Source organism: Neopsephotus bourkii, unplaced genomic scaffold (assembly GCF_033783945.1).
Source record: "Neopsephotus bourkii isolate Nb327-2 ecotype Australia unplaced genomic scaffold, CSIRO-AGI_Nbou_v1 NB_1556, whole genome shotgun sequence".
Taxonomy (NCBI): domain Eukaryota; kingdom Metazoa; phylum Chordata; class Aves; order Psittaciformes; family Psittacidae; genus Neopsephotus; species Neopsephotus bourkii.
The window spans coordinates 45205-61155 of NW_026902032.1; the positions used below are offsets into that span (position 1 = coordinate 45205).

A 15951-nucleotide genomic window follows, 5' to 3' on the forward strand; every position below is an offset into this window, starting at 1 on the left:
GTCTTCCATTACTGAAGACTGAAGAGATGCCTACAAGAAGGAAGATAGGTTGCCATAGGAGAGGCACATGAAGGCTAACTAGAGTTAGCAGGGAGGGTCACGAACATTCAAGCTCACTTGGGAAGTAGAGCAAAAGTCACTTATTTGTGAGCCACAGCCTTACAGTTGCATTCATTAAACAAATGAATTTTCTACCTCTGGTTTAGTCTCCCCATGCCTTTCTGGTATGTTGTCTTTAATTAGTTAACCTTATTGCTTCTGCACTACTTGTGACAATATACCCTGCCTGCCACTACCATATCTACCATATAGCAAACAACAGTATCAGTATCCCTTGGGGAATTTTCAAGCCATTAGGTGTCCTTCTAACCCATTACCTGATAAGTTTATTTGATAAACTAGCATGAGCGAAAGTTAAAGGTGCATTTCTGTTTGCACTATAGCACCAAGTAATTTCAAAAGTAATTCCTTGGAAAGATGCCATAATTTGGCAAAAGAGCTCCCTTTCAATAACCATTAATATACTCAGTGCCACTCCAACACTGGACTAGAAAGCACTCAGAGTGACAAAACAGCTGCCTAATAACCCCTCCTAAACTCGGAGCCTGTTATTGTTTTCTCTGGTTAAGTGCAGAATAGCTTGTATGAAATGAAGCTGTATCTCAAGAGGCTCACAGCAGAGTTCAAAGCACACACTGCCCTCCAGCATCATTTCTTTCCACCCTTGACACAGAGGTTGATGAAAAATCATCTGAATAGGCTTCAGCAATGAAGAGAACAGAAAAGTTCCCCTTTGCTGGTGTATAAAAATAAAAAAAATTAAAAAAAATTCTCCTATCACTTGAAGGTTCCCAGTTGTGGACAATAACATACATTAATTTCTCCATCCTGACACTGGGTTTCCTTTGTCTTCATCTCATCACAAAGTACGGGAAGCAGCAAGGTATCCTGTTTTCCCAATCATAGACAAGCAGGTCACATTCTTCATTTCTGAATTGCTATGAGATGATTGCTAAGTGGTTCCTTTCCAAACTATGTCTGTGTCTTCCCCTTAGCTGGGAGTGCATACTTCACACTTGAAACTTCATACAAAAAAACCCACAGCTGCCTCTATCTTCAGACAGACTGTTCTTTTGGCTTCCATTCAAGTGCCTACTCATGCTTTAGTTAATAATTATTTTCAAAGCTGCCAGATCTTGGAACTCTCCTCCATCACAACCTCACATCCTTACATTCCTGTGTGGTACAGGTGGGGCTGCCAAAGCTATCCCAGTGTCACTGAGAACTTACACTCCTTAACTACATTAGATAAGCTCTTAAGCAGTACTTCAGATATCTAAACATTTCTTCACAATCAAGGTTCTTCCAATAACTCTTCAAATCCCTTTGTCTCTCCAGGGATTGTTAGAACTAAAAACAAACAAACAAAAACAAACAAACAAAAGAAGCAAACTGCCTTCCCTTCATTCTAACCAGAGTCACTCAGGCTACAGCATGTACTCTGCATATCAGTAGCAACTAAGCTATAAAAGTGAACTAATATTTGTGTCACCTGAGATGTATTTACATTTTCAGAAGTTAACTGAACACTAATAGAATGGTTATTTTAACTGCAATTTGCTACAGTTCTTCATTTTAATCCTTCCACTTCTTGAAGCATCTTACCAGTTCCATCATCTGCATCATTCTGACCAGTCTCCCAAATATCTGATTTTGTCCCAAAGCCATCAGTGGCAGAAGAGTCCGTATAGTCTGCAGGGTTAAATGTCCTAGAGTTTTTAAAGTTAAGAAATGGAAGAGAACACATGGGTCATTCATTGAACACAAGTGTCAACATTTTTAGCTGAAGTTGTATTAAATTTAACATCTCAATTTCCACATAGTTTTTGCTTCAAAGATTTTTTTTCCTCTATGAGCAGACATAGATAAAAAGGAGACACAGAACTTTCAGCCTCCAAGGCACTATGTGGCTGCTACTGATAGGTACAAATAGGTTCTCCAAGTATGAGATACTGACATTGGGTAAACTTACATTAGGTTTATATAGGTGTGTATGATTACAAAACAAAAATAATCCATTAATCCTCTAACAAATCTATGATTTTTTGCATCCATATTGGGATATCAAACACATAGCAATATTAATACATACAGAGACAATATTAATATTGTTAATTAATATTGCTACTGAGTTTGACCATTGCCAAAATCTGTGCTCTGCATGTTTCTTACCCCATGCCTTGGGCTGAAAACCTCCCTGCTCCTCTCCCTCTGCCACGTCCAAACACTAGGAGAGAAAACACTGTTTAACAAGTAACAGCAACAGCAGAAGAGCCACCAATCACTAGTCTGTCACATTAGAAAATACCATACTTAAATATCATTTACTTCCCAAATTTCCTCACAGAAAAATTTTTCCCTAACACACACAAGTAAGCCAAAGTTCATCTAAGAGTACATCTTCCAGCAGGACTTGAAATTTCTTTGCTATCTTTTCTGTATCTAGTGAAGGAGCTCCAAATGCCAAAAGGACTTACCTAAAGACCCACCCCATATGAAATAGCTATTGCAAAATCATTAGAGATAGTTCAAAACTTAGTCTATAATTACTCACTCTTGCTAAGATGCTCTAGAATCCCAGACTCCCTGTGTACTCCAATCTATCAAGAAATTCCCCACCACTTTTTATCTATAAGGAGAAAGTTTAAATATTCCATTCACTTCCTTCTGACTCAGCCCACCTGCTCCCCCTACCCTCCTGTGCTTTTGCGAACCTGACTACACATTCCTTCTGCTTCCCCCTTAATCAGTTACTGACATGAAAATTACCCTATTCAAATTACTCAAACCACCTTGTTATCACATGCAAGAACATTAATTTCTATTTCAACAAGTATTTGTTGCCTCCAGTTTTAAGCTACCAGCCTGTTTACAAGCTTCTTGATACACTGAATGGCTTTATTTTCCCATGTCGCATAGCACCAACAACGCATGAAAACTTATTTATTAATCATCCATAAAGCACACGTCTACAGAAACTGTTAGAAACTATTTCTTATATGCAGCATCTTTCTATATAGTTTTTTGTCTTGGGGTGGCGTTTTTGTTTGTTTGTTTTTATTTTTTGTTTTGTTTTTAAATCTCCTCCTCTTTAGGACCTCAATATCTGAGGTTTCTCCAGTTTGTTGATTTCTTTGAGGAAGACTATGAATAGTATTTTGTATTACAAGGAGCTGCAGACTGAGAGCAAAGTGATGCTTATTTTAATGACAAAATTATGTGGTAAGTCAGAGAATTGCTGCAGATTATCTTAAGTTTTATTGAATCTTTCTATATTATGTTTGTTTGTGAAACAGGTAGCTATAGGAACACCTTGATTTAAGAAGTTAGCTTTTATGTTAGCATGGGTTGCTGTGTTACTTGAAATCTGCCGCTGTGTTGCTTTAAGTCCCTGTTCTCGGTAACATGTTAGCCTTAGTCCTTACTCTCCAGACCAAAACCAGAGCACCTAGGGTCTACGGTATATAGGATGAATTATTTGACAACCTGGCAAGGTAGATATCTAGCCAGCCAACTTGGCAACAAACTAAGATTAGGGTGTCCTTTAGATTAACTATCCTCATTATACTCACATTATGATACTAAAAAATACACCCACAGACCGAGAAGACCCTTGCCCAGGTGAAGGACACTTCCTCCGTGCAAGCACAGTAATAGAAGAGAATGACACAGCAGATACTATAATTATATGCAAATTGCTAACCAATCATTGTAACTGGGAGTGGACTAACTTGTAATTTTTGTGTGTAAATGTAATGACAAAATTGGCATGGAGTGTGCTTGATTTGTGAAAATTTCACCTAGCACCCAGAGTTGCAATAAAGAAGTGCCTGCTTCTTAACATTACATTGGTATTAAGGAGTTTTATTATCCCAACTTTGGGTGACAGAATCATAAAATACCAGGTTGGAAGGAACCTCAAGGATCATCTGGTCCAACCTGTCTTGGCAAAGCATGACCTAGGCTAGATGTCCCAGCACCCTGTCCAGCCAAATCTTAAAAGTGCGAAAAATTTTCCTCCTGTGTCCAACTGGAATCTCCCTGGGAATAACTTCTACCACTCATCCTTTCCACGTGATTCTTTGTAAAAAGGGAGCCTTCAGCTTCTTTGTAGACACCCTTTAAATACTGGAACACAGTGATAAGGTGTCCCGTGAACCACCTTCTCACAAGGCTGACCAAACCCAGTTCTCTCAGACAATCCTCATACGGCAGTCTTCCCAGTCCTTTGATAATATTTGTGGCCCTTCTCTGAACCATCTCCAGCCTGTCAACAACTTTTTTGCACAGCAGGAAACAAAAGTGAACATGGTATTCCAGGTGTGGCCTGACAAGTGCTAAGTAGAGTGGGATGACATCTTTATGCTGGTGATGCCCTTGTTGACTTAACTCAGCATCCTGTTGGCTTTCTTAGCTGCAGCTGCACACAGAAACATTATTGTTGGAAGGGACCTCTGGAGATCATCCAGTCCAACCACCCCTGCCAAGGCAGGGCCTCCTAGAGCAGGTTACACACTGTTGTGGTTTAAGTCCAGCTGGTAACTGAGAATCACACAGCTGCTCACTCACTCCCCCCTGCTTCTTCCCCCCCACTCCTGGAGGAATGGGGAGGAGAATCGAAAGAATGTAAATCCCACAGGTTGAGATAAGAACAGTCCAGTAACTAAGGTGTAATACAAAAATACTACTACTACAATTATTCACAATCTTCTTCAGCATGATGCTCCAAAGGGCTACAGTAGATCTCGACAAACAAAATGGCATTCATACTCAATATCGTACCGATGGTAGCCTATTTAATCTAAGGCGACTGAAGGCCCACACTAAGACCCTAAATCATCTTGTCCGTGAACTGCTTTTTGCTGATTATGCCGCCCTTGTTGCCCACACAGAAGCAGCTCTGCAGCATTTAACATCTTGCTTTGGGGAGGCGGCTGAGCTTTTTGGGCTGAAAGTCAGCTTGAAGAAGACAGTAGTTCTCTACCAACCTGCACCACAAGAAGATTACCATCATCCCCACATTACCATTGGAGAGTCAGAGCTTAAGTCAGTTCAGCAGTTTAGCTATCTGGGAAGCATTATTTCCTCAGATGCCACAATCGACAAAGAGATAGACAACAGAATTGCAAAGTCATATAGAGCCTTCGGAAACCTCCATAAAAGAGTCTGGTGCAATAAACACCTGAAGAAATGTACAAAAATCAGTGTCCATAGAGCCATTGTATTGTCTACTCTTTTATATGGCTCTGAATCATGGGTCATCTACCGTCATCACCTGCGACTCCTCCTACGCTTTCATCAGCGCTGCCTCCGTACAATTCTAAACATCCATTGGACTGACTATGTGTCTAATGTCACTGTCCTCAAACAGGCAGGGGTCACCAGTATCGAGGCCATATTGCTGAAATTGCAGCTGCACTGGGCAGGGCACGTCTCCAGGATGAAGGATCACTGCGTCCCTACGATTGTGTTTCACGGTGAACTTGCCACCGGTTGCTGCAAGAGAAGTGCCCCAAAGAAGAGATATAAGGACTCCCTGAAACAATACCTTAGCCTTGGCCATACTGACTACCATCAGTGGTTCACCTTGGCCTCCAATTGGGAGACTTGGAGACACACCATACAAAATGCTGTTGAGAATTCATGCAGAACTAGTCTAGAGGGGAAAAGACAACGTAGAAAGAATCGCACCCCGCCTATACCACCCAAGGAGAACTTTTGCTGTGCTTTCTGCAGCAGGATTTGCCTATCTCACATTGGCCTTCTTAGTCATCAGCATGCTTGTAGTAAGCGTGGGTAAAGCCCTTCCCAAATCTTCGTTCGCGAAGTCAGCCATGACTACTACCACCAATAATAATAATGATAAGGAAAATAACAAGGGGAGAGAATATAAAACTAAGAAGAGAAAAGGAAAACAAACACAAGTGATGCACAATACAATTGCTCATCACCCACCAACCGATAAACAGACCAACCCAAGCACCAATCTGGGCCTTCTGGGTAACTCCCCCCAGTTTATATACTGGGCATGACATGCTGTGGTATGGAAAACCCCTTTGGCTAGTTTGGGTCAAGTGTCCTGTCTCTCCTTCCTCCCAGCTTCCCATGCCCCTCCTTACTGGCAGAGCATGAGACTTAAAAAGTCCTTGATTGGAATAAACATTACTTATCAACAACTAAAAACATTAGTGTGTTACCAGCACTGTTCTCAGACTAAAGTTGAAAACACAGCACTGCACCAGGTAATAAGGAGAAAAATGACTGCTACAGTTGAACCCAGGACACACAGGAATGCATCCAGGTAGGTCCAGAGAAGGAGGCTCCACAACCCCCCTGGGCAGCCTGTTCCAGTGCTCTGCCACTCTCAACGTAAAGAAGTTCTTCCTCATGTTAAGGTGAAACTTCCTGTGCTTTAGTTTATGGGCATTGATCTTCATCCTATTGCTGGGCACCACTGAAAAGAGTCTAGCACCACCCTCCTGGTACCCCCCTTTAAGATATTTATATGCATTAATGAGATCCCCCTCTCAGTCTTCTCTAAACTAAACAGGCACACATTTCTCCTCATAAGAGAGATGCTCCAATTTCTCCTCATAAGAGAGATGCTCCAGACCCTTGATCATCCTTGCTACCCTCCACTGGACCCTCTCCAGTAGCTAGCTAAAGGGGTATTCCATACCACAGCACATCATGTCCAGTATATAAACTGAGGGGAGTCACCCAGAAGACTCAGATCACTGCTCGGGTTGGGCTGGGTATTGGTCAGCGGGTGGTGAGCAACTGTATTGTGCATCACTTGAGTTTACTGTTGTTTTTTTTCCCTTCCCTTTTAAGTTTTATATTTTATCCCCTTGTTATTTCCCTTATCATTATTATTACTGGTGGTAGTAGTAGTATTTTTTTATTATACCTTAGTTACTGGACTGTTCTTATCTCAATCTGTGGGATTTACATTCTTTCAGTTCCACTCCCCATCCCTCCAGGAGCAGGGGGGAGGGAAGAAGGGGGGGAGCGAGCGAGCACCTGTGTGGTTCTGAGTTATCTGCTGGGCTTAAACCATGACACATGGACAGCCTGTTCCAGTGCCTCACCACCCTCACAGTAAACAACTTCTTCCTTATATCTGACCTAAATCTCCCCTGTTTAAATTTGAGTCTACAATGAACGTGAAGTTGTTCAACAAGTTTGTCACAAACGGTTGAGAACACTTCATTAAGATAATTTGCACACATGAATGCACAGTCTAAGATATTTGTTAGAGATATAGTAATTCTATGTACACTAAGCCACTGAACAGAAATTGAAGTTTTTCCTTTTTCTTCGGTCAGATATGTCAGTTTGATTTGATGATTAAGTGCTTTGTCTTGAGACATATGCCATTCATCTAGAGAGCTACACTGTTAACAACAAAAGCAGTGTATAAGCTTACAAAGTAAATAATGGACTGCATTTGAGATTACCCAAGTATTTAGAAAAAATCTGCCTTGATATTTATAATGTGAGTATAAAGGATTATTTTATACAGCAAATTCCAAAAAACTTACATTCCATCAATTAACAGCACTAACATACCAAAAACTGTAGCTGTGAACTATACCACACCCTACTCTGCAATGCTACCTATCTGCACAACCCATTTGATTCACAGGCACAAGAAAGTCATTCTTGCAGCCCTCTGGAAGCTACATGTCCTTGCATAAGGATGTGCCTGTCTTTGATTGACTCCTTACTAGTCATTCATAAGAGAAGTGACTCCTCTGAATGCAAAATGTTTCCAAAGTCAAGTCACACATTACTTCAGTAACTTAGCTTTGCTGTGCACTTTATCAATTTAACTCATTTAATACCCACTTCCCTACACAATCTGCACTGTACCTAGGCCACTCAATTTCATTCTTCCTGCTTTAAGAAAAAACAAGCCTCTTTCCACTTCAACCTGTGAAAATCCAAACCAACTACACATCCCTTGATTCCATATCAAATCCATTTTCAACATCTTTCCTATCTCTTCTACAGGATAGGATCAGAGTTGTACCCAATACTCCACAGTATTCTCTTTCCACACTTATCCTTATCAACTCTTCCATGCCAAATTCCTTCTCTTACCAAAAAGCTTCTAAGGTGGCTTTTATTTTCTCTGAGTGGGTACCAAAACCAGAAGGCAAGCCTGACAACCAGATCCACCCCAAAGAAACAGCACAAGTACATATCAAATCCCTCCCCCAGGAGTCCTAGAGATGAAATCTTGTACTCTCCTGTTGCCAAGGAACATCTTGAGGAGCCCACTGCACTCCCATTTCAGAGGAGGCTGCCATTAGTTGATCTGAGAAAACAGCTCTCCATATCCAGAGCACACCAGCCTGCTACACAAGAAATTACCATAAAGATGATTTGCGTCAATTCTTTTGTTTTGAGACCAAGACATGAAAAGGGATAAAAGTGAGAGGAATGTACCTAAATCAAAGGTGGCTGAAGCACTTATGGAATAAAGGATAACCAACAAATGCTTAAAAAGAAGCATTTAAAGAAATAAATGGGAGAGTTCCATTTCAGGACATGAAATCAGTGCCAGTCCCACACCAACGGCACCATCTCACCTGCTTGGGCTCGGACTGGGAAGCAAATATAAAGATTTTTCAGATGGTTGACAAATCTTGAATTTCAGTTTACAAAGAGATAATCAGCATCTGGCTCTTGCAAAAATTTTGCCCCTCACATATATTTTGATTGATCCAATTTCATTTTTTTCTAAGCATAGCTTAAATTCACAGTGTCTTCACTGGCACAATACTTTAATATATTCCAATAATGAATTCGAAGAGTTAGCTAATATTGTAAATATTTTTCCTGCAATTTAGTGAAAAGCTAAACATATTTTCTTTATTTCCATTTCTCTGCTCATCTATCAGTGCTGTGTATGACCCTTACTGGCAGTGCATACAACTTTGATACTGCTGATAATACTTACACAAAAAATCAACATGTATTCAGTGGCAATCTAACATGATGCTACCTAACTTGGAAATATCAGATGCACCTGTATAAACTGTAGCAAGTGTTTAAATATTTAAACTCAAAGAATTTTCTCTGTTGTAGAAACTCGCCTTTGGTTGGCTTATGTGAGTAATATATGCTAGAGATTAATACTGATCCCAGTCTTCCTCTTATGAGAAGATGAGAACATCTTCAGGTTCTCCCACTCATAAAAGGAGATGGAGACAAAGCTGAATAATGTTTTCATTAAAAGAAACAAAAAGGTATATCAGCTGTGCAGGAACATACTTGCTCTCCAGCAGTCTTACAAAGACTAGATTCTAAAACTTACATAAAGAACAGCAATTTGTACAAGATAAATTACTCAAAAAAGGACAGAAATTTAAATTAAATTGAGTGTCTGAACAAGCACAGACCATCTCCAAACCAGATCAAGCATACCTGTCACAAAAACAAGTTATGATCCCTTCAGCACTGAGCATTTGCTCTCAACTCAGTTTCAGTTGCAAGAAATGTTGGAATCTTTAGACATGAACCCCTATACGTACACTCTTGGCCATGGCTGCCTCCTCTTCCCCATCTGTTGGAACTTCCCCGTCTGTTGGAACTTCCCCGTCCGCGACTCACTTCTCTGTCCCCTCGTTTTTCTCTGTTCTCTGAACTTTCTTTTCCAAGGCTTTTCTTCTTTCCCCCTACAGTCTCCCAAGAAGTCTATTTGGATAGAATTAGATATAAAAGTCAAAAAGAAAGAGACAGCTCTCAATCCATACTTCCACCTCACACCCCTCCAATTCTGGGGGCCGAGTATTTGCATAACATCACATAATGCCTTGCAAATGACACTGATGCAAATGGACAAGAAAAACCAGGGTGTGTTTTATTTTTTTATATAGCAACATAGAATGGTTAGGGTTCAAAAGGACCTTAAGATGATGCATCATAGAGAGATGAGGCTATAACAGACTTTAACTAGTTCAAGGAATCACAACGCAGAAAACCTGCAAAGCAAGCAACATTTTCCCTCTATAGCAAGGGAAGATGCAGAGATATCTTTTTCTCTCAAGGAAATGAAAATATGCTTATAAGCATCACTGAACAAGAGACTGATGAGAATAAGAGAATAAGCACATGGCTTAGGGGGAAAAAATAACAAACTGTCATGGTTTAAACCTAGTCAGCCATAAATCAGCCATGCAGCCTCTCTCTCACTCCCCCACTTCTTTCCCTCCCCCTGTTCCCGAAGGGATGTGGAGGAGAACCACAGGAGGAAAAAGGCAAGGAGCATTTGCTAGGGACTAAGGGAGAACAGCAAGGGGATGCCACAGAAAAAGTATGTCAGAGCATTTGGTGCAGCTTCTGGCAATCTAAACTGAACAGTGACAGGACAGATTTGAGAAAGAAATGTTGCTTGATTCCCTAAGAAGAGTAGTTGCAGGTTGTGAGCCAGAAAAAAAATAAAACAAGCAACAAAACTTTTTAGGCTTTTTCTTGCTGTGCATTTTTCCCATTCTGTACAGCACCTCTGGTTGCCCCTGTGGTATATGTACTGGCTTTCTCAAATCATAGGTGTGGTTACGTGGATATAACTGTACGAGCTTACAATAACAGAAACAAAACTTGCTAAAGACACAAGACTAGACAACAAGTTAAAAAGGTTCAGATCTCTTGATCAAAATGGAGTCACATAGCAAAAGAATTTGTAAAGGTAAAAGAAAGAAGGGGGGGAGCTTGATATAAGGAAAGCTAGTGCCTGTGTCGTGGTTTAACCAATGCCAGACAGCTTGTCCACTCACTCCCCCTCCCCCCCTTCTTTCCCTCCCCCTGCTCCCGAAGGGATGTGGAGGAGAACCGAAAAGAATGTAACTCCCACTGGTTGAGATAAGAACAGTTTAGTAACTAAGGTATAACACAAATCACCACTGCTACCACCAATAATAATAATGATAAGAGAAATAACAAGGGAAGAAAATACAATAACACCCGCCAACCGACACCAAGCCCAACCCCGCAGTGAACTAGCCCTTCCGGGTAACTCTCAGTTTATATCCTGGGCATGACGTGCTGTGGTATGGAATACTCTTTGGCTAGTTTGGGTCAGGTGTCCTGTCACTGCTTCCTCCTGGCTTCCTCTCCTCCCTGGCAGAGCATGAGACTCAGAAAGTCCTTGGTCAGACTAAACATTTGAGCAGTAACTAAAAACATCGGTGTTATCAGTGCTGTTCCCAGGCCAAAAGTCAAAATCACAGTGCTGCACCAGCTACTAAGAAGGAGAAAAAATGACTGCTACTGCTGAACCCAGGATGATGGGACATGGGAATCCATCATAGACTATTGAAGCTGCCTCTTTTTGTAACGGAGCTAACTGATTACAATTTCAGCTGAGGATGCCTGAAGCAACCCAGCTGACAGTTCTGAGCCTGACCTCTGAAAATATGTAATAGAAGCTGCCTTGCAGGCCTGATCTTAGAAAGAAGAAAAATCTGAAAAGTCCCCTTTGTTCTATCTTCAAAGGTTTAGGAAGTAAAACATCATCAGGCATAAAATGGATCTCATGCCTGTAGTAATTTAAATGAATAGAAGTCTTGAGGGGAAAAAAAAACACATGCCCTTCTCTACTCTCATCCACAAGCCTCTGTTTATCCAAAGCCAGACTGGCACAACTGTTGCAAGTGAAAAGTCTTCATAAAGACTAACATTCATACAGCACAAAGCCTTAAAGATCACAGAATTAAAAAACTAAAAAACCACCACACCAAAACCAGAAGAATACCAAAGAAGTTATAATTAGACATTGTAGCTATTACTCCTTGCCCTTCAAATTCCCCAAATTGGATAGACATATCTTCTTCCAAATGAAGTTAAAAACCTCCAAACTTACAGTGTGTCAAAGCAGAGTGGAACTAGAGAGTTCCACATTCACAACTAGTATCACCTCTGTTTCCAACTTTACATCAGATCCACAGTTAAACTGTTCTGGAGTATAATGCCCTTAAAATAAACCCTTCAAGTTGGAGGCCCACAAACTTCCATGAAGAAAAATAAGTTTCTTCACGCTCTGATGAGAACCCCTTCTAATTAACACTCCTTCCTCCTTGGGCCCTTTAAGTTCACTGTATTTGTTTGAGTTGCATTCTGCCTACAGAGAGTAGTGGGTTCAGAGGGACTTGTCAAAAAAGCAGAACATATGGATACATTGCTTCTAATTGATAAATGAATTCAGAAAGTTTCTTCCATGACATGATCACTTATAAAAATTTGTTAAAGGAAGCATTTAGCATTCCCTATCAACCAGAAAACTATTTTCAAATAGAAAATAGCAAATCTGAGAAGTACAAGAGAACGCAAACCCAGCACATTACCAAGACAGATTTAATCAGGATGAGATACTCTCTTCTACTCCCAACTCACCAGCTCACTCAGTATTATATATTTCTCTGTTTTAGATGAGCTCAATTCTTACAAATGAAAAGGGGATAGAAAAGAAAATCCCCCCAAGCCAAAACAGTATGTACCCTAGCTTTAGGGTGTGCAGGGGGTAAATTTCCTCATTAACAATAAACCAGAGCACACATCCTGACAAATCACAGGAAATACTGAATGTTCAGCATTAAGAAAGGAAGTCCAAGTTTCTTTCCCAATTAGGATGAGATGGAATCTAGTTTAATACCTTGAATAAAATGTAAGAAGTCCCTCCAGCAAAAACTTCAACTGCAGCAAGACATTTTAATGATATACCTTTGGATAAAAAACTGCTCTGTGCAACATTATTTCTTATATACACACTGTTTAGTCTCCTCTTTGTGTTTTTCAATAGTCCTACAAATGAGCAACACAGTGAAAGGAGCAACTATTTGCTGTATCCACTTCTGCCATTAGTAGCACTGTCAACTCAAATTTCAGACAGAATCATAGAATCATAGAATAGTTAGGGTTGGAAAGGATCTCAAGATCATCTAGTTCCACCCCCCTGCCATGGGCAGGGATACCTCACACTAAAGCATGCCATGCAAGGCTTTGTCCAACCCAGCCTTGAACACTGCCAGGGATGGAGCATTCACAACCTCCCTGGGCAACCCAGTCCAGTGCCTCACCACCCTCACAGCAAAGAATTTCTTCCTTATATCCAATCTAAACCTCCCCTGTTTAAGTTTCAACCTGCTACCCCTTGTCCTGCCACTACAGTCCCTAATGAACAGTCCATCCTAAGCATCCCTATAGGCCCCTTTCAGATACTGGAAGGCTTCTATGAGGTCTCCACGCAGCCTTCTCTTATCCACACTGAACAGCCCCAACTTTCTCAGCCTATCTTCATATGGGAGGTGCTCCAGTCCCCTGATCATCCTCGTGGTCCTCCTCTGGACGTGTTCCAACAGTTCCATGTCATTTTTATGTGGAGGCCACCAGAACTGTACACAATAATCCAAGTGAGGTCTCACGAGAGCAGAGCAGAGAGGCAGGATCACCTCCTTCGGCCTTCTGGTCATGCTCCTTTTGATGCAGCCCAGGATATGGTTGGCCTTTTGGGCTGCAAGCACACACTGCCGGCTCATGCTCATTTTCTCATCAACCAACACACCCAAGTCCTTCTCTGCAGGGCTGCTCTGAATCTCTTCTCTACCCAACCTGTAGCTGTGCCTGGGATTGCCCTACCCAGGTGTAGGACCTTGCACTTGGCATGGTTAAACTTAATAAGGTTGGCATCAGCCCACCTTACAAGTGTGTCAAGGTCCCTCTGGATGGCATTCCTTCCCTCCAGCATATCAACCGAACCACACAGCTTGGTGTCATTGGGAAATTGCTGAGGGCGCACTCAATCCTACTGTCCATGTCACCGACACATATGTTGAACAAGGCCAGTCCCAACACCGATCCCTGAGGGACACCACTCGTTACTGGTCTCCAGCTGGACATTGAGCCATTGACCACAACTCTTTGTGTGCAGATATCCAGCCAGTTCTTTATCCACTGAGTGGTCCATTCATCAAACTGATGTCTCTCCAATTTAAAGAGAAAGATGTCGTGTGGGGCAGTGTCAAACACTTTGCACAAGTCAGAGTAGATGACATCAACTGCTCTACCCCTGTCCATCAGTTCCGTAGCCCCATAATATAAGGCCACCAAATTCGTCAGGCAGGATTTCCCTTAGCGAAGCCATGCTGGCTGTCACCAAGCACCTTGTTGTTTCTCATGTGCCTTAGCATGCTTTCCTGGAGAATCTGCTGCAAGATTTTATCAGGCACGGAGGTGAGACTGACTGGTCTGTAATTCCCCAGGTCATCCATTTTCTCCTTCTTGAAAATGGGGGTTATATTTCCCATTTTCCAGTCATCGGGAACTTAACCTGACTGCCATGATTTTTCAAATATGATGGCCAGTGGCTTAGCAACTTCATTTGCCAGCTCCTTCAGGACCCGCGGATGGACTTCATCAGGACCCATGGACTTGTGTACGTTCTGATTTTAAGATGGTCTCGAACCCTATCCTCTCCTACAGTGGGCCCAAGGTCTTCATTCTCACAGTCCCTGCATCTGTCTTCCAAGACTTGCGTGGTGCAGTCAGAGCCTTTACCAGTGAAGACTGAGGCAAAGAAGTCATTCAGAACCTCAGCCTTCTCCAAATCCTGTGTAGAGAGTTCTCCCGAGAGCTTCCAGAGGGGGCCTACATTGTCCCTAGTCTGTTTTTTAGTCGCTACATACCTACAGAATCCCTTCCTGTTATCCTTAACTTCCCTAGACAAGTTTAATTCTAACTGAGCCTTAGCTTTCCTAACCTGGTCCCTAGCTTCCTAGACAACATCCCTGTATTCATCCCAGGCCGCCTGTCCTCGCTTCCACCTTTTATAAGCCTCTTTTTTTCATTTGAGTTTTCCTCAGGAGCTCCTTATCCATCCAAGGAGATCTCTTGGCCCTCCTGCCGCACTTCTTTCTAGTTGGGATGCACCACTCCTGAGCTTGGAGCAGGTGATCCTTGAATATCAACCAACAGTCTTTGGCCCCCCTGCCCTCTAGGGCTATATCCCATGGAACCTTACTAAGCAGGTTCCTGAAGTGCCAAAGTCTGCTCTCCTGAAGTCCAGGGCAGTAAGCTTGCTGCATGCTCTTCTCACTGTCCTGAGGATCTCGAATTTGACCATCCTGCATCCAAGGCTGACCTGGCATGTCACATTTCCAACCAGCCCTTCCCTGTTGGTGAGCATGAGGTCAAGCATGGCACCTCTCCTTGTCAGCTCCTCTATTACTTGAAGAAGGAAGTTGTCTTCCACACAATCAAGGAACATCCTGGATTGCTTGTGCTGGGCCATACTGTTGCTCCAACAGATATCAGGGTGGTTGAAGTCCTCCATGAGAACAAGGGCCTGCAAGCATGAGGCTGTTCCTATCTGTCTACAGAGCGCTTCATCCACAGGTTCCTCTTGACCAGGTGGTCTGTAACATATCCCAACATGAATGTCTCCCATGGCTGTTTTCCCTTTAACCCTGACCCACAAACTCTCTGTTGACTGATCACCTGTCCCCAGACAGAGATCCATACTCTCCAGCCTATCCCTAACATAAAGGGTAACTCCCCCTCCCCGCCTGCCGGGCCTGTCTTTTCTAGAAAGCCTGTAACCTTCCATTGCAACACTCCAGTCATAAGAGCCATCCCACCATGTTTCTGTGATCCCTGTTATATCATACCCCTGTAGACATACACACATGTCTAATTCCTCTTGGTTGTTCCCCATGCTACGGGTGTTTGTATAGAGGCAGCTGAGCCAAGCTCCAAATGAAGCTGGCTCATTGGCTGGAGCAGCTGGAATATCACTACATTGCTCCGAGCATTTATATACAGATGCAGAAACCTCCTTCAACTTCAATACTGACAATGCACACCTACAGAAGTTACATAACTGAAAAT

General features: G+C 42.1%; 1 protein-coding gene across 1 annotated transcript in view; it reads right to left on the reverse strand.

The window, feature by feature from the left end:
- The window catches only part of LOC133221790 (ubiquitin-associated protein 2-like), a gene marked incomplete at its 3' end in the record, with an annotated part of 60246 nt that overhangs the window by 38394 nt on the left and 5901 nt on the right, over positions 1-15951 (reverse strand). Inside the window, exons 4-6 of the mRNA XM_061370962.1 lie at positions 9603-9765; positions 2233-2287; positions 1666-1769 (exon numbers count right to left, since the gene is read on the reverse strand). Coding sequence (XP_061226946.1) covers positions 1666-1769; positions 2233-2287; positions 9603-9765 — 322 coding nt within the window. The remainder of the gene's footprint in view (positions 1-1665; positions 1770-2232; positions 2288-9602; positions 9766-15951) is intronic.